General features: G+C 45.5%; 1 protein-coding gene across 1 annotated transcript; it reads left to right on the forward strand.

Annotated features, from left to right (window-relative positions):
• Positions 1-295: 295 nt before the first annotated feature.
• Positions 296-14,419, forward strand: adgrg4a (adhesion G protein-coupled receptor G4a; the record flags this gene model as incomplete). The annotated part of the gene is made up of 18 exons (XM_084448640.1): positions 296-542; positions 2,277-2,903; positions 3,628-3,682; positions 6,619-6,743; positions 6,875-7,007; positions 8,047-8,153; positions 8,302-8,521; positions 8,690-8,855; positions 9,356-9,508; positions 9,783-9,902; positions 9,989-10,034; positions 10,242-10,345; positions 10,471-10,592; positions 11,050-11,318; positions 12,313-12,415; positions 12,561-12,841; positions 13,003-13,104; positions 14,271-14,419. The coding sequence occupies 18 exons, from the start codon at positions 296-298 to the stop codon at positions 14,417-14,419; spliced, it is 3,129 nt and encodes a 1,042-aa protein (XP_084304766.1).
• Between the last annotated feature and the right edge of the window lie 5,536 nt (positions 14,420-19,955).

Genomic DNA, 19,955 nt, shown 5'->3' on the forward strand with positions numbered 1-19,955 from the left:
CTGTATTTGTTCACCGGCCATATCCAAAGCAGATGGTTCTGGTCTTCGGTCATAATCATGGCACTGAAGCAAAGACTCAAGGTCCATCTCCTCCTCAAGCTCATCCTCTGGCCTGACTGCTCGTGGTTTTCTTTCCCAGACACTTGGTCTGGCTGCCGTCACGTCAATACAAATTACAATATATCTCACTTTATTATAGCTATAGCATGCCATGTACATAACACACCCTACCTCCCCTCTCCATCCAGCCCCTCTCACTCTGCAGACGAACAGTCCAGAATGGTGGGAGAGCTCCATGGGAATCCCCCCTCTGCCCCCCATCTCGCATCTCCACCTGGCGTTCCCGCAGTGCGACGCAAGAGAGGTTCCCTGCTGGATCAACAGAGGGGTGAGGGAACACCTGCTCAAGGCTGGCATCGACCAGGGCTGGCTGGCCTTCTCAGGTTCCTGCCCCGGGGTTCTGGTCTGCCTGGTCAGACAGAGGGGGCAGGAGCTGAATACTGCCCAGACGAAGGGCCTTGTGCGGTGTGGAGGCCTCCATAGTAGAGCATGCCGTCTCCCAGGAAATGGAGGTTCCTCTAGAAGGGGTACAACTGAGGCAAGATCAAAGCAGTTAATTCTTAAATAGTCGACTGCATCTTGGTCAGCACCACCTGCAGTGAGGCAGGAAAGTCCCACCCTGCCCTGTTCTGTGTTATGGGCTTCCTTCTATCCAGTCTGTTAGTGGGGAAACCCCAGTCACACCATCCTCCATGTCTCTCCACAAGCAGTGAGGCATGTACAGTTTGGTTATTCACGCCAAAGGCATTCATTAATTCATTCTAAAAGGATCAACTGTGCTAAGTGAAAAGTCATGACCCTTGAATAATGCTAAATGACCACTAGATGGCACTGAAGGGCCTGAAGATCAGCAGATCCTCATCTCCATCCAGCCTGCAGAGGAGGTCAGACCTCCAGTCAGGGAAGCTAATTAGATTTGTTTGAGGAGTTAACATGACATGGTCTTCTGAACCAGAAACCTGGACGACAATACCATCGGATGTTTGCATAGCATTTACGACAGGCACATACATAGGACTCATGTACACACGCACACACCCAGGGGATTCATTATCGCATTCAGATTTCCCTTTTGAATTATGTTATCAACATATGATATCCCTAAATATTGTCTCTGTCTGAAGGTTTTGCATGGTTTTGCATATTGGATGTCAAGTTGGGTTACTGACGCATAATAGCCTACTGTTTCTGTTATAAATGGTAAATGGACTGCACTTATATAGCTCTTTTATCCACCCATTCACACATACACTCACATGGCGGCAGCTGCCATGCAAGGTGCTAGCCTGCTCATTGGGAGCAATTTGGGGTTCAGTGTCTTGCCCAAGGACACTTCGACATGTGGACAGGAGTGGCCGGAATTTGAAGCGCTGACCTTACGATCACTGGACGACCCGCTCTACCCTGAGCCACAGCCGGCAATCTGTTAGACACTATGTTTCTCAATACCTCATTCTCTAGACATGGTTGGCTTTTGGCCCTAGTCCATAAAACAGTGGTAGGCCTACAGTAGCCTAGAGAGCCTAGCAAAGAGAACAAAACACATCACAAAACAAAAAAATAAGAAACTTAATTAAACTTAAACTTTGACGTGTATTAGGCCTACTCATACACGCCAAAGGTCCTGGGAAACTTATTTTATAACACATTTACATCAAGGTTTATGTTCTCATGGTTGGTTTAGTTTATTGCTATGCTAGTGGTTAATGAATAACTCGGGGTACTAAAGGGAGAGGAAGGAGGTGTACAGATAGAGAATGCTTCTATCTTTCAAGACGTACTCTCTTGGTGTCCAGTATCTACAACTCATTTGACTCGTTTGTACAAAGGGTGCATTTCTGGAATACGCTGGGGGATGCCACGGGTAAATAGTACTGCATACTGTAAATGTGTGTCTTATATCTGTATAATAATGCTGATAAAACATAAGCGTCTTCATCAGGTGTGGCAAGTAGCCTACGCTATGACAGATGGTATCTCTTTTCTCTCTCACACAGACCGGTCATGGGTTCGGTCAGAAGTCCCTGTTCCATAGCTGTCTGTCTGCTGGTCCTGGCTTCAGCTTGGCATCGGTGCTCCGGTATAATTATAGGCCCAATAAAGTGATTTTGAGACAATATAAATTATAATTTATAAGGCTTATAATTTTTTTTGTTTATGGCACTGTTTAACTGTCTATGTCACAGAGTGTTATGTGGGTCCTGTGTGCTTTCCAGGCTTTTCTAGTCCCAGCCTGTGGGGCAAGAAGGTCAACTTCAGTGGGCTCAAGTGTTTGTGGCAGCTGGACCGCGAGTGTGTGGTGCCGGCGCTGGAGGAGTTGAGTGCGTGCATACTCCTCCGTCCGCTGGCCGAGGCCCCCGCTTGGACCGGCTTCGTCTACAAAGCCCGTGGCGAGGGTCACGTCGAGCTAGGGCTGACCGGCAGTAAGGGTTGGCTGGTGGCGTCGCTCTTCGGCCAGGAGTTTTCTGTGAAACACGAGCTGGCGATAGGCATCTGGCATACCGTCTGCATCACCTGGTCCGGTCCCCTCCACCGACTCCGTCTCTACGTCAACGGCAGCAGTTGGCTGGAGGCCTCCGTCAACGCCACGCTTCCCCGGCGACTGGCCCAGAACGGCACCCTCACACTGGGGGAGTTCCACAACCTGGAGGACGGCAAGCTGACGGTGCATAGCGGGAGGAACTTTATGGGCAATATGAGCCTGTTCAGGATGTGGGCTCAGGAGCAGACGGCTGAGCAGATCCACAACCGGAGCTGCACCGACGGGGACGTGGTGAGGTGGGACGCGCGGGACTGGGACTACAATGGCTGCTCCACCGAACAGGACGACGCCGTCGCCTGCGGTGGGTTCCCTATTCTACTCCATTCCGTTCTACGTTTCTGTCCGTGTTTTGTGTGAGTTATTAAAAGGATTGACTCTGTCACGAGTCTCTTACCCTCTCCAATAATGGAATATGTTGTCAATAAAATGTTCTGGCTAATTACTCATGTATATTTCTCAGCTTGGTCTACGTACAGAATCAACATGAAGACCACAATCGTACAACAACCGCCTCATGAGAAGCCTCTAATTAAGTTGGAGAATATCATACACAAATGGGTGAGGAGACACGATAGAACATTGCTATATCAATTACACTGCTGTGTCATAATAACCTTTATTAGTGGATATCATGGGAATAATTACAATGTAAATTAATATATAATAATATATAATTTGTCTCTTTTGTCTTGTTTCATTAGCTGGAGAGCATTTTTCCTTCAAATATCTCAGTGCATCACATCCATGTCTCATCTCCCAGGTAGTTGAAGTGTCTGGAAGTAATGCGAACGTACTGTCTCTGTGTCAAGTGTGTGTGTTTGTTTGTTTGTGTGTGTATGTGTGTGTGTGTGTGTGCGCGTGTGTATAGTATGTGTGTTAATAGTGTGTGTGTATTATTTTTCTTCATGTGCGTGTCGTGCAGTGGGAACATTGTCTAGATGTTCAAGAGCCATGTCCAGCACACTCATTAGGACCTATCTGACCACAGGCTCTAATCTCTGTTATCTGTGTGTCCATCCATGCAGCCCGGCGTGTGGGGGAGGTAATGGCGCCGCCGTCCCAGGCTCCCAGCCTGTTCAGGTACTGTACATCCCTATCAAGGGCCTCAATTCGATTTTCCACAATAAGGGGCTGCAATATCCTCAGAGACACTCTAGGCTGACAGGAGCGTCACTGAAGGCCTCCTCAGATAACAACGCTGTGTTCTATAGGGTCATTGAAACAGGGATGTACACTTCAGCCTGATTTGCACATACAGTATATCCTCACAGCCTTTGAAAACTTGAAAAGCCGCCATAGCCAAGGCTAACAATTGTACGCTAAACAATGCAAATATTCTTGTTTCCAGGACACTGAGAAAAGGTTTAACTCAACCTTTGGCAGCTGGTAAGCTAAAACTATTAGAGGCAATTTAATCATCAGTCATCATTCAAATATTAAAGTGAGCCTGATCAAGGCTGTACTGTATAGGTCTATTGTTACAATACATATTTCAGCATAATGAACACTGCTTATTCCTACTGTGCGCAGTCTGGTTGGCTGACTGTAGCATACGGGTTACTCTCTGGTTTCAGCAGTCTGGTGGATGTGAGTGTGAAACCAGAAAATGATGTTGCGTTGGTTCAAGCCAGCATATCGGACATGCTGAGGCCAAACTTTACATGGAGCCACTTTACTCTGACTGCAGACCCTAGTAGCCTCAGTGTACGGCCTATAGGTGAGTACACACACACACACACACACACACACACACACGCACACACACACACACACACACACAGGCTGGCACACATACACACGCTCACACACACACACACACACACACACACACACACACACACACAGGCTCACACACATACACACACACACACACACACACACAGGCTCGCACACATACACACACACACACACACACATACACACACACAGGCACGCACACACAAACACGCACACACGCAAGCTCACACACATATATTGTTTTCACTAAACTGTAATGACTTGACTGAGGAACACCCTGCAAGAGTGTTGTTTGAAGAGATGGCCTGTTCAGAATGATATCAGTGAGATATGAGGGGTAATATCTTGTTCTTTTCAGATGTTACACCCACGCTGACAACACCACCACCTACGGTCACCAACACCACCGAGGGACCACCCACTACCAGTGGCGCTGTGCTGCCTGTAATCGCTACCACTAGGAGCGACCCAGGAGCTGGTTAGTCAATAACACACCTCATAGACAAGAGAGGTTGTTTACAGACCTCTAAATGAACAGATTGAGCGTCAAAGATTGTGTGAAGTGAATGATTCAACAATTTATGTTTGTCCTGTTTACATGTTGTGAGTGCTGTGGATATTTATTGTAAGGTGTCCCAAGATGTGAGTTGCCATAATTATGCTTTGAGAGAGTGGACATAGAATGCTTACATGAACTGTTGTTTGTAGACTTTAAGGACACCTTCTTTAGAGTTCAGCTGAGCTTGAATATGACAGATGAGACTCAGACACCCCAGGATACCATCATGCAATGGGTAAGAGAGGTACGTTGTGACATTTACACTTAAGAACTCTCTCTGGAGCAGGGCCTGTCACTCAGGCTCCATCTCTTTGGGTAACAGCTTCAGGTGAAGCTTACGCCGTACAAGATGAAGGTGTTGAACTTGGAAGTTTTCAGGTAAGCCCTAACTACTGGATTTACTCATGACAGGCCTTACTGTAATATCTGGTTACATTCTACATGAATACGTTGAATTTATACAGTGCCTTTTGCAGGTGATGTCTTAAACTGAAAGAAAACGAATGTGTGATTTATGATTTTATGAATTTACGATTGAAATTGCTCCATGCTGTTTATAGGATCAACCATATGGCAGAGATGACTGATGTGGAGATGGTGAGCATGTTTTAAGCATAGCCTACCTTTTATTCTAGACACAGGTTAACAGAGGAAATGGATCAGTCGGTGCAATTCCTTTTTTTAAGTACTGGTAAACAAATTATAATCTGTCCAATAAGTAACCAGTGATAAAATACCATGGTAACAATTAATGATAAGCATAGTCTTTATTGCCACACTGTTCTATGACCTTGTCCTCAAATAATGTTTCATAACTGTGTCAACAAATAAGTGCTTAGTAGCAATACAAAGTTTAGTTATGACAAATGGCTACTTTATATCCATGTATGCTTTCTCTCTTTTAGACCTCTTGGCTGAGACAGACACAGTAAGTACAAGCTGCAAGAAGACAAAGGCAAAATTCTCAAGTCATCGCTGGTGGATGAAATTCTTTCTTTTTTGTGATCAATTTTTTAAATTACATTTTAAAGTATTTGCCACAAAAACACAAGAGAACATACAACATTAAACAACAATACACAAAACACAAATACACAAAAGAACATTAGACAACAATACAACAGCAATACACAATACAAAACACACAGACATACACAACTCCCACCCCCCAACCCACAGGTCCCGCCAAAAAGGTAAGTAAATCAGCAAATAAGTATTAATCCTGAAATACAATGAGGGATATTCAACACACTGAAATTCAAAATTAAACAAATAACGCTCAAAGAAAGATATCTCAATATTTTGTGTCTTAGCCCCATGCATACGGGCTACTGACATCTCTAATGAGGCTAGGTCTACCACTGATGTAACCCACTGCTGATATGGCAAGGTGTTTGGGGACTTCCATCTTAAAGCTATCATCTTTTTAGCAGAGGTTAGGCACACCAAAATCGTTAGATTCAGGGAGGAGAAGTCGTTCAGTAATAAGATGGTAGGGGAACAGGGAATAGAATGGCTCAACACTGAAGACATTTTGTTTGTAACTGATCTCCAAAAGAGGGATAGAGCCGCTGGTGGATGAAATTCTAACAGTCTTGCTTAGCCGTGATGCCGCACGCTAACTGACGCAGTCACTTGCTGAATCATGTGATGTGTTATCGCCCTCTCTGGCCTCTCCCAGCTGCTACATGTCCATCTGTCCTGTGTTTTTTCCCCTCAGGTATGATTGTTCATTCCACATTCAGGCGATAGGCTCACGGAACACCACAGAGACCAAGTATCAGATATACAATCTCTTGATGTCAGAGCACAGCAACGGCAGCGGCAGCATCCAGGCACTGTCCAGTGAGATAACGCACATAGGTACAGTAGGCCTCTCCTCGACTCTCTAACAAAGGGGGAAGGACAGCTTTGCTACGTATTGGAACGGGGGCCTGTGTCCTGCCTGAGTCACAGACAGCACACCTGCTTTACAGAGCCAGGGATCTGCCCAGAGGACACGACTAAGAACATCTACTACGGAGAGTTCATATGGTCCCCAGCAGAGCCTCAGGAGAACGAGGCCATGTACTGCACAAGAACCTCCTCTGAGAGAGCATACAGGCTGTGGTGAGTCACATTACGCAGGACAAGGTGGTTGTTTTTAAAAGAGCAGAAAGAGAGTGTGTCCTCTAGCTTCCGTCGGTGCCAAGCGGCTGGATCCGTCGGAAAGTTCTCTGACGCAGACCCTGGCCATGGTGAGATCCCCACATGGATGTGACAGATTAGGTGGATCATGAATAAATCAGATAGTGTGGCACATTATATACTTTTAATAATATATTTATAATTGTCTACATCCAGGCAAAATTGAAAGAATGATATTCACTGTGTTATAAAACAAACAGTGGCTGAGGCATTGTAGACGTTGTCAGGTTGAGAATATGCGTACAATATATCAAAGTAATCCTTTTTCGATGCGTTTACCCGCTCAGCGCGGCCTCGCCCTGTTCACATGTGCAACCACCTGTTGCCATGGAGATGGCTCAACGAAGCGGAAAAAAAAATCCTCCTTCAATTAAAACAATCTGGTTCCAGACGGTCTTTCCCTTGTGTACACACAGTCTCTTGCCAACTTAACCAGTACTGATGGATCACTCATGCTGTAGCCAGCGGCCAAGCAGGAAACAATGTCCCATAAATGAATTATTAGTGTAATAAAATATTCTCGGACACCTCATATAATATTGTCATCGTATATTATATCAATATTAATAAGGTTACCACACAACAGCAATAAGTGAATGATAGGTGTAATCAGTTTCATGACGGTGGAGGCTGAGCCGTTTTCTGGGCAGTGAAATGTTTATTAAAGAAAATCATGTTCATGCAGTTGGTGGTAAAGCAAGCATGGAAGAGAAGGTTTATGATTGAATGGGCTGCAGCCCTTTGACCTCAGCTACAGTGTGACTGTGTCAGACCAAGCCTGGAAGGCATCTTTGGAATAGCATGCACTAAATCAAAGTATCCCTATCACTGACTGCGCTGTCATAATCATAATAACAAAGTACTATCTAAAATGTAATAGCCAGAGCCGTATCGGGAGAGAAGAGACCGCCTCGTCCTGATTGTTCTCTGCGTTGTGTCTCTGGTCCTATCCTGTCCGCAGTCATTTAGACGCTGGCACTGGGAAGGCCACGTGGCAGGAGCCAGACTTTAGCGAATGCAAGCCAGTCTTTACTTTCTCTGATCTGGACAATGTCACCGTCACAGCAAGTAAGTCCTCAGAACACTTTATATGACTGAAATTTATCTTGTTAAATAGAGAACCTTCTCTAATTTTAATATTATCCAGATGATAATTTGCAGTCTTACTCCATTTGCAAACCGAATGCTGGTTATGGTGTTGTTTTTTTTCTCCCAGATAACTCAGCTGAAGTAGTGGGTATAATTGAGGACCTGGTGAATTCTGAGCTTAGTCCAGAGGGGGATCTGACGCCCAGTGACCTGGTCACAGTGGTCCAGAAGCTGTGTGACGTTGTGGGGGTCAGCAACGTGACCCAATCTCTCGGAAGTGACATCATCAGCATCATCGGTGACCTCCTGGGGATGCAGCAGTCTAACTTGTGTCTGGTGTCTGAAGGGTGAGTCTGGAACATGGGGGAGAGGAATATAGGGTGGTGTCCAGTTAATGTGAGTTCCCATCATGCCCTAGTGATTCAGGCTTTTTCTCCTTTGCTGTATGCCTTCGCTCAATTTTTTTAACTTTTCTGTCATCCTTCTGGGCATGTATGTAATTTCCCGGATCGTAGGATCCTGTATCTGACAGACAGCATTGGGGACAAGATGGTTTTTCCTGGGGAGTCGGTCAACGTGACCGTCCCCTCACTGGCCCTCTCCATGGTCAACGTTGACCCAGATCAGTTCCATGGGCTGACCTTCGGTGTTTCCTCGTTTTCAACTGGTGTGGCGCCAGAGGTCAGACACCGTTCAACCATGTACCAGATTTGACTGAGTGACACCAAAGCTCGGCATAATCGTGTGTGTACAGGCGCAGTCAAATCAATGTTGTGTGTGATTCCATGTCACGAGTCCGAGATGAAAATCAGCGATCCGGTTCATTGTTTGGGTCATGTCCTTGAATGAGTGGAGAAATGCATTCCTCAGGTAAACAGGTCACTGGAGTTTACATTACTAGACACAAGAGGTTGTTGCAAAACTAAAGAGAGTATGTGACCCACTGCCTCCAGCCTGGGTTAACCAATGAGGAAATAGACATACTGTAGTAAAAAAAGGATTCTGAGAAACCAAACGTGGCAATTATGGTTTCACTGCTATACACTGTCAAAATGATCCCAGCTCCCCCATGAAAGTGAGACTTAACGTTAAATAGCTTACGTTCGCTGTTCCCTAGAATTAACGATGGCAAATATCGGCTACTTCTTACTCATTCAGCCACCTCTTTTTATGTTGGGTAGATTTTTCTCAACCAGTGGTTCGTGAGTGAGCCGTTCGACGGCACCGTGGCGTCCATCGCCCTGCCCTCCTCTCTTCAGGACCTCCTCCCTCAGGACCACAGAGAGACGCACAGAGTCCACTTTCAATTCTATGGCACACCTGAGCTCTTTAAGGTATCACCAGAACTCACACGAAGACATGATCCATTTCATTTACTCAGAGATACAACAGCCCAGGGAACATGTATACATGTAACTATTAAAAAGCCCTAGAGGGATTTCATCAGTGTATGATTAATGTTGGTGTATAATTTAACCTTAATTCTTAAAAATATGTGCCACATGGCAGGATGTCCAAAAACTGTTGAGCAATCTGTTTGGGTCCATGCAAGAGTCAAAATAATGGCCAACACTGTTCCATTGTTCTCTGTTCATAATTCATCTACAGGATCCAGAAAGCAATGGGATACTGAACACCTATGTGGTGTCTGCCAGTGTCAACGACAGCATCATCAGCAACCTCAAACAGTCCGTGGTGCTGACATTCAGCCATCACAAGCGCAAGGAGGTGACACGCCGGTGCCCTATGTAATCAGAAAGGGCTGTTTCCATTCTGCTTTTTGAGTTTAATGACGTCTGGTTTTCGCCCCTCAGTCGGACGACCAGGTACGGTGTGTGTACTGGGACTTCAAGAACAATGGTGAGTTCCTCTTTGAGCGTTTACAATTGAGGATTTAGATGATTGGTGTAAAATGTTCTGGTACACTTGTGTATGTGTGTGTGTGTGTGTGTATGTGTGTGTGTGTGTGTGTGTGTGTGTGTGTGTGTGTGTGTGTGTGTGTGTGTGTGTGCAGACCGCAGAGTGGCTTGGGGTCTGCTCATCAAATATCATACGTATGCGTGTCAGGTGGGCAAGGTGGCTGGAATGACAGCGGGTGTGACACAGTGATCATCTCTGAGTATCGGACCAGCTGTCACTGTAATCACCTGACACACTTCGGTGTGCTCCTGGTGAGTCACACTGACTTGGTTAATGACCATGACTTCAAAATGAAACCCACACCTAAAGTCTACCTGGTACAGCTCCATGCAGCATCGCACCGTTATTCACTTTGGAGTCGTGTGGCGTCTTACAGGATGTGTCGAAGACCCCCATTGGTCAAGCAGATAGCCAGATCCTGACTCTCATCTCCTATCTGGGCTGTGGGGTGTCCTCCATCTTCCTGGGCATCAGTCTGCTGACCTACACGGCGTTTGGGTGAGTTGACCATCTGAACCGGACAATATGGACGACAAGTCAGTTAGACGGGCCAGTATTATACTCACACTGTAATTAATTGAGAGCAACTGTTAAAAATATTTACAGCACTTTACGAACAATTCAAGTTATACTTTAAGTACCCTAACTAAAATACCATGAATTAAAAATGCTTTAACTTTATTTTATTTCCTCACAGTAATTAATTACGGCTACAGTGTTGGGATCACACTATTAGTTGGGATCCTTTCTACAGTACTGTACGTTCTTTTGCCAGCAAATTGTTGCCTATATATTATTTTCCTCTGCTTCTCTTTCCCTCCTCAAATGCTGTCCTCCTGAACCCTGCTGTCTCTCACATCCACACCCAACGCCCTGCTGTCTCTCATCTCCTAATTCTCATCTGGGTATTCTCTCTCTCTCTCTCTCTCTCTCTCTCTCTCTCTCACACACACAGGAAGCTGCGTAGGGACTACCCATCCAAGATTCTGATGAACCTATCAGGGGCTCTGCTGGGCTTGAACCTCATCTTCCTGCTCAACTCCTGGCTCTCCTCCTTCAACAGCCACGGCCTCTGCATCGCCACGGCAGCCAGCTTGCACTACTTCCTGTTGGCGTCCTTCACCTGGATGGGCCTGGAGGCCGTCCACATGTACTTCGCCCTGGTCAAGGTGTTCAATGTCTACATCCCCTCTTACGTGCTCAAGTTCTGCACTATTGGATGGGGTAAGGCTGTCCACAGAAAACAAGCTCATACGATTTTAATTTATTTGGGAGGACCATAGATAAATAGTTGTCCCGTCAAAGCGTTGCAAGGAATTTGTTCTGATACTGAAAAAAAACACCATGAATCCATTGATAAGGAAACGTTACGGTTTCGTTTTCTTTGAACTGTGTTCACGATAATAAATGATTCCTCGCCCTGGTATCGCCAGATCAATCAATCAATCAATCAAAGCTTTATTTGTATAGCGCATTTCATACCCAGAGGCAACACAATGCGCTTTACAGACAACAAGGGAGGTGGGCATACGACCCACTCTACATATTCCATAGGGAAGCAAAAGATCCGAGTATGGCCGGGTCCCAGCTCGAGGATTCGTTGCGCCACAGCGACCCCATGTGGGGCTGGAATCGCGCTCACGAGCCGAGAGAGTGAAGGACTGCGTACTTCCATACTATATAGTATGGCAAAAATTGATGTAGTATGTCCCAATACATAGTATGGCATGCAGTATGGCAAAAATACCAGGATGTCCTACTACATACGGCATACTTTTCTGGCTATTATGACCCGCAACCCTGTGCTCAGCAGAAATTATGTCATGTGTGAGTCGCGCCGGAGGTGTTTTGATGAATCCCAGCTGTGGACGAATGTCGCTTCAGGGACAGTGACAGATGTGGTCAAATGTCAAGCCACAATGTTATGACAAGGTAGTATGTCCCAATTGGATGCATACTGCGTGCAAAGTACATTATGTACTTTCTAGGGACAGCTGTAATACGTACTGGTAGTAAAAAGTAGAAGTAGGTGATTCGGAACTCAGCCAAGTAGTTTTTGCAATTGGACAGTACTGTATATCGGGTGTAATTGGCTACCAAATTGGGAGAAAATGGGACAAAAAAAAAAAGGATGTATATAAAAACAAAATGATTCCTCCCCACTGACCCTGATCTGGAGGAGCAGAATAAAGAGGGACGATTCTCTGCTTTCACACAGGCATTCCTCTGGTGATGGTCGCCCTGGTCCTGGCCATAGAGACGGACGCTTACGGGAACCTGTTTGAGGACGGCACAGAGCATCTGCAGCACTCAGGGCCTTTGTGAGTACAGCATGATGAGTGGTCGCCCTGCATGGTTCAAGATCAGGGTCATTGTTTAGCTGATACATTTGATGCTCTCTCCCCATCTCTCACTCTCTCCCTCTCTCTCCCTCTCTCTCTCCCTCCCTCTCTCCCTCGCTCTCAGCTGCTGGGTGCAGAGCGACGTCGTCCGCTACGTCACGGTGGTGGCCTTCGTTCTGCTGGTGCTGCTGATGAACGTGTCCGTGTTCGTCGTGGTCCTGGTCCAGATCCGGCACATGGGGATCAACAAACCTGCCGGGAACACCCAGGGTTCGCTGCACGACCTGCGGGTGGTGGCCAGCCTCACCTTCCTGCTCGGCCTCACCTGGATAGTGGAGTTCTTCGCCTGGGGTCCGGCCAAGGTGCCCCTCCTCTACGTGTTCGCCGTCTTCAACAGTCTGCAGGGTGGGGAGCCCTCAATGGCAGCACACAAACTCAACCTCATCCTTCCCACGCCACTGCTTACTGAGTATCTAGTAGAGGTTTTGGAGAACTATACTGTGATTTACACTTGAGTGTTGGTGATTGTGACACTGAGAAAGAGCGCTCCTCACTCTGTGTTTCAGGCTTCTTCATCTTTGTGTTCCACTGTCTGATGAAAGAGAACGTCAGGAAGCAATGGAGAATCCACCTGTGCTGTGGCCGATTCAGACTCAACGACTATTTAGGTACAGTGCGTGGACGCACTCGCTGTCTGTCTGTCTGTCTGTCTGTCTGTCTGTCTGTCTGTCTGTCTGTCTGTCTGCCTGCCTGTCTGTCTGTCTCTGTCTGTCTGCCTGCCTGCCTCCCTGCCTGCCTACCTGTCTGTCTGTCTGCCTGCCTGTCTGTCTGTCTGTCTGCCTGTTTGTCTGGCTGTTTGTCTAGATGTCTGCCTATCTGATAGATAGATAGATAGATAGATAGATAGATAGATAGATAGATAGATAGATAGATAGATAGATAGATAGATAGATAGATAGATAGATAGATAGATAGATAGATAGATAGATGGGTGGGTGGGTGGGTGGGTGGGTGGGTGGGTGGGTGGATGGATGGATGGATGGATAGATATAGATGATAGAAAGAAAGAACGAAAGAAAAATAATACTTTCCCTTGTTGTAGCACATGAACAACAAAACAATAAACACATAAGCCATTCACAAGGGCATTAAAAAGGCACAATCAACACTAAAAGTTGAAAAAAATAAGAATTTAAAATCTAAAATCTCAATCTACAATGTCTATCTAAAGTGATGGCATGGCCTCCCACCAGTCAGGGGCTGCATTCAAAAGTCTGATGACAGGAGGTAGGGACGACCTATGGAGGCGTTCAGTCGAGCTCCAGAATCAGTCAGGTGCTCCTCTGCCTGACCAGAGTCCACTGATTTGATCCTGCTGCGCCAGAACACGACAACGAAGACGATGGCAGTCACTACAACAGACTGGTAGAAAATGTTGAGCATTTTTCCACATACATCAAACCACCTGAGCCTCCTCAAGAAATAGAGTCGAGTCCCTTCTAGTAGATGACCTCTGTGTTTCCTGCCCATTCCAGCCTGTTGTCCAGGTGCACACCTAAGTACTTGTATGACTGGAGCGTCTCAACATCAACCCACTGAATGGAGATGGAGTCTGTCTGTATATCTGCCTGTCTGTCTGTCTGTCTGTCTGTCTGTCTGTCTGTCTGTCTGTCTGTCTGTCTGTCTGTCTGTCTGTCTGTCTGTCTGTCTGTCTGTCTGACTGTCTGACTGACTGTCTGTCTGACTGTGTCATAGACAGCAGACTGTTCTTATATCATGTGGGCACCTTTATCTGGATCAGTGTTAAGTAATCATCTTTACCTCTGACCCCCAGACTGGAGTCGCTCTGTGACGCTGGGCGACAGGTCCAAGCAGAACCAGCTGGTGAACTCTCACTCTGTGAGGTCTGTGGACACCAGCTCCAGCAGGAAGATCTCTGACTCCTCCTCCGGCTCTGGCCCCATCAACCACCAGGAGGCGTAGCTTAGCTGAGAACAGAAGGGACACAGAACTTCTCTGGGCACACTGTGACAGTTTTGCCCTGACACCCCACCCAGAGTGTAGTGGAAGACACTAGGGCTCAGACCAACATGTCTATTCAGCATCACACTGTGAAAACGTCTGCTCCTATATTCGTTTTTGGGTAGCATCTACTGCCAATGTTGTTTCATCTCCTTTCTGGGGAAACTGTCTATATATAAGTGATATTCTACTTTTAGAGTCAACAAATTATTTGAAAGCTATTTAAATTATGTTTGTCTGTTCTTATGAATGGACATAATGTTTTGTGGTAAATCATTTATACATTTTTGGTAGTTATTATTGTTTTATCCTCACCAACATATTTGGCTGTGGCATTTTTCATGATATTCAGTTTAAAATCCATCACCAGATCACAATAATATTAAACATTTTGTGTAGTTCCATATTGACAACTCAAATAAAAGGAATTTACATTTTAAAAACGACAGTCTGGACCTCTGACACAATAAGCTGCACGTAGTACGATAGGCTTGTTAGGCCTAGGCTACCTATGTAAGAGACGATTTTATTTCATGTAGGCTAGTCTATTTTATTTAAGCTAGAACTCCCATTCATAGGCTATCTACAGTATATGTTCCATCGCATCAATTTAGGCTACATATTAGTCAACAGAAGTGCATAAGACTATGCGGATCCTCAAGAAGGTTTTAAGATGCTGTTCGGGTGTGGAGGAACTTGCTGGGTGACATTCTATCCATACCTGTCTGAGTTCACAGAGCATCACGCCCCCCTGCGACAGCGGCAGGTCGAAGTGAACCACAGGGGATTTTCAGCTTAGAGATCACAGATTCATTCAGGCTACACTTAGAAACATGTGAACGCGGAAAAGGAAGCATATGTTGTTTTGTATCGCGATCTTGCCGGTATCAACAGTGCTGTCAAATGGAATTATTTGGAGGTGTTTTGGGCAATACCGACTTCTGAACTTTCAACCAATCAAAATATTCCTCTTGAAAAGAAAACTCACCTGCCCAGGTAAGAATGATGAAAGAAAAAAAAAAAGTTTCGACCACATTAGGAAATGAGAACAGAAAAATATCTTACCGACTCTGATGTTAGGCAACAATATTATTGCATTAAATCTAATCAAATATAGTCGGTAATTTGATAATTATCATAAACCCTCACTTGAGATGCACGTGTACAAATGACAGTTCGCGTGAAAATGCAACTGGTTGAAAACCGTAAGCTTTATTTGTTCGGCAGGAACATTGATCAGTCCTCTAACAAATCATCTCCCGTTTTAACTCAGTCAGAGTTGATGCCAACGATGGCGGGGCGTTCTGCGAGCCCCATAGTTGTGGAGACAGAGGAGCATTCGCACAGTGTCCTCTTCACCTACTTCAAGGGTGACATCGGCAGCATGGTGGATGCACACTTCAACAGGGCTCTCAGCAAAGCACCCAAGACCAAGGCATCTGTCGGGAAGATCAAAAAGATCCGCAAGTCTGTAAAATCTGGTGAGAAAACTTCAGTTTTAGCCAGGGGTGTAGTGGTGACTAAAGAACTGGGTATAGCCTACTCTGAGTCTGACTAAAGACGTGGGTAGACTGTAGCAGAAATGTTGCAGTTTAAATATTAGTGGTTTTAGAGATAAGTGGGTAATGGCCTACTGTGGGTCCATGGATTAAGAAGTGGGTATAGGCCTACTCCATATAGGCCTTCCTCTGTATACCCTCCACTACACCACTGGTCTATGCCTAACTGAACTTTAGCCTACTGGCCACCGGCACTAGAATGCAGGTGTTCTAATGTTATGGTCTCATAGGCCACATATTCTTCACACTGTTGTTCACTTCAATTGTGATTTTCTTCCCTCCACATCTAATTCAGAACCTGAGTCTAATTCGTGTCAGTGGAGTGCTCCAAAACAGTCGTGGTCTGAGGAACACTTTACCCCCATGTCTGGCCGGCTCCAGCTGGGCATTGCTAAGGAGGCCTGCTCCAGCATCCCCCTGGGCCTCGGCCCCCCAGACGAGGCCCCCGGCCCCTGGCCCTTCGGGAGGGGGCTGGGACTGCCTCCCATGCCCTACTCTCACGCTTTGTCTCAGGAGGGTTTGGGCATCGCTGGGCAGCAGTACACCAACTCCCTGCTCAACCTCCTCCACAATGACCGGGCAGAGATGGCTCTGGGCATGGCCTCGGGGTCCAAGACCAACATGATGTCCAGCTGGACGGGCCACTCCAGCTTCAGAGACCCCACAGACCCGGCAGGGAGCCTGGACTCTGGTACGGCTGCCATACTCAAACACACACACACACACACACACACACACACACACACACACACACACACACACACACACACACACACCACACACATACACACACATTTTAATATCTTAATTTGCCTTTATATCTTCTAGGAATAGCTCTGGAAAAGAAGGACCTTTATTGGTATTGAAGAGTGAGTGACTATGCGGCGAACAGAGTGGACCACAAGGACACACTGACTGTACTCTGCGCTACGTACTCGTAGCCTGTCTCTGATCACGCCTGCGGTTTCCTGCAAAACAGGCTGCTCCTGCCCAAAACCAGGTAGCTGCTCCTTCTCTCTCCTTCTCGGATGTACAGTATGACCTCAGCACCTCATAATGCAACAGCTGGAACCGTCTCTCAGAAATGGAACATTCTCTGACTAACCTGTTCTCAAACCGGCTAACAGCTCACTGTCAGGCACTGAGGAAGCAAAGACGGCCGACGTTCTGCCTGTCGCTCAGTGATTTACAGCTCCCAGGTGAAGGGAGAGAGCGAGGTACACATTACTGTTCTCTTGTGACTGTGCAAGAACGAGCCTCATTAAACCAGTGTTAATTTACAGTAAAGAATTTCAGCTCCAATGTAGTTGTATGAAAATACTGGTGTGTATGTTTGAAATCTTTTTGAAATAGGCTAATAATGTATCTTTTTAAATTTCCTTTCTTGCCTGGAGGGTGTTATGTAGTTGCTGCGTGAATGTTTTAAGTCTTACGTGTCCTGAGCTTACCCAATTATCAGGAAATAGGCTATAGGGTGATCGTTAGGGTTCCATGATGTAGAATTCACTGTATCTATAACTTCTGTATCTATAGTCTTCCCTGAATTACATTAAATGACAAATATCTCAATAATTTTTTTAAGACATGGGTTATTTGTGAAAGTTGAAGCTCAACAGGAATCCAGAATGGAACCATACTGCCCCCTCATGGCTGAGCAGGAGACAAGTTGATCCCAAACACACAAACAAAACAGAAATGAAAAGGCAAGAAAGGTTTATTGTGCAGCCTGGTCTCACCAAAAGGCGTATGAATAGCACGCCAATTTAAAGTAATTTCGCGTGTCATGTCAACGCATTTTAATCTTTTCGCGTGCCATTTAACAACCCTGTTCTTTTACATTGCAACCGTGTTGGCAGCGTGTTATTGCTGGTAGACGGAGAGGAACAGAGAGATAGGAAGGGTGGTGGTGGGGAGGGGGGCGGGGGGGTAATGGAGGTCTCACGCCTTCTATTGACGGGGATTTTTGAAGACGTACCACTAATGCTCCCAGTTCCATTCTTCCACTTCCTGTGCTTACCTCGTTACACTCTCACACTGCTGCAACACCTGGACCCTTAAGATTCTGTCTTTTCAAAGAAATGATTGTATACTGTAAGATTCCTGAAACATTGTACACTTCCATTTTCAGCCAAAGAACTCGGGTACCTGTGGAAGTTCTTATATTTACAGCCACTTTGCCTGAACTTAAGATACTGCAATAAAAGCTTTACCTCTCCATCAGGGATTGATGGCCCAGTGTATGTGTTGGTTGGATCATCAATGTATACAGAATGAGTATTGAAGAACAGGACAGTGTTGATCTTGTTCATATGACTGCAGTCTTCAGGGATTCTGCTGTTCATTTCTACCCTCACCGTGACACTGCTGTCACTGCTGTGCTTGTAATGAGACTGTAGATACAGCAGATAGACAGATACATAGGGATACATAGGTTCTATCTATCTATCTATCTATCTATCTATCTATCTATGGCCCCTTTAAGAGACAGATATAGTGGTTTTTGTATAAAAGGCAATTAGAACACCCACTCCACCCCCCTATAACAAGCCACAGTAATACAAACACACAAACAAACACACACTTAGGTCACTTGACATCGGTTACATTTTGTAAATAAATTAGCATTGGCTCTGAAAACTGAACAGCTCCATGCTAGCCAGACTGACATCAAGATAATATTTAACTTCAAGATTTATGCCCATTCAAAATGCACTTGCCATAACACAGTTGAGTCCATTATGTCCCCCCAGAACCCGAGATACGGGTACTGAAATGGCCGCCATCTTTGCACTGTCCTGTCTTTGCACTGTCCCGTCTTGTCCCTGCACCCTGTCCAATGTTGTCTCTATGTTATACATCATTGACCATAACAAATTCCTGGGACTGTATGTTGTAAAATGCAATAAACATTTCTGATTATCATTATGATTTTGATCAGACGCCAAATGACAGACAGACAGACAGACAGACAGATAGATAGACAGACAGACAGACCAAAAGTGTTATTATAGAGTAGATAATAAAAGATATAGTGGAGTGTGTCCCCCAACCAGCCTTTGTTCATTATACAAGGAACTGTGTTGTGCTACCGATGGAACAGCCTAGTCCACATGCTTCCTTGTGGATTATTGATGGTCCTGCACTAATATTAGCAGCCTCCCATCTGGTACTGCACAACATTGATCCAAATTAGTAAGGGATGCTGCCAGAACTAGGGGGGTCCCCATGCAATCAATCACCATCAAATGCTATGGTGCACATACCGTGCATTCTTGAATATGTGTCATCTGCTTGCAAAGTTCTAGTGACCTTATCTGAACCACTTGACTGTTGTGTTGGGACCTTCTCAGCTGGTGCAGCACTTTGAGATTGCCTGACAGTGTAAAGTGCTTTATAAATAAAACGAATTACAGTATTATGATGATGATGATGATGTTGATGATGATGATTATTATTTGTAGTAGTAGTAGTAGTATTTAACTCTCCTGTATAGCCTACAGTAGGTTATGTTACCTCTGTTTGTATAGTCTACAACTCTACTGTAGTCTACAGTCGGTTACAGTATGTAGCCTCTATAGTCTAAAGTAGGTTATGTAGCCCCTATAGTCTACAGTAGGTTATGTAGTCTGTGTAGTCTACAGTAGGTTATGTAGTCTGTGTAGTCTACAGTAGGTTATGTAGCCTGTGTAGTCTACAGTAGGGTATGTAGCCTGTGTAGTCTACAGTAGGTTATGTAGTCTGTGTAGTCTACAGTAGGTTATGTAGCCTGTGTAGTCTACAGTAGGGTGAGTGGGAAGATAGCAGCAAGGAGAATGAGGCTGGCTGGGCACTGCTACACACACCGTGAACTTCCGGCCAGCAAGCTGGTGTTATGGGAGCCATCTCCATGGCGCGGACACAAGTTGTGAGGACATTGTACCAAAACATTTGTGGACATA

The sequence above is a fragment of the Borostomias antarcticus genome (genome assembly GCF_949987555.1).
Source record: "Borostomias antarcticus genome assembly, chromosome: 14".
Taxonomy (NCBI): domain Eukaryota; kingdom Metazoa; phylum Chordata; class Actinopteri; order Stomiiformes; family Stomiidae; genus Borostomias; species Borostomias antarcticus.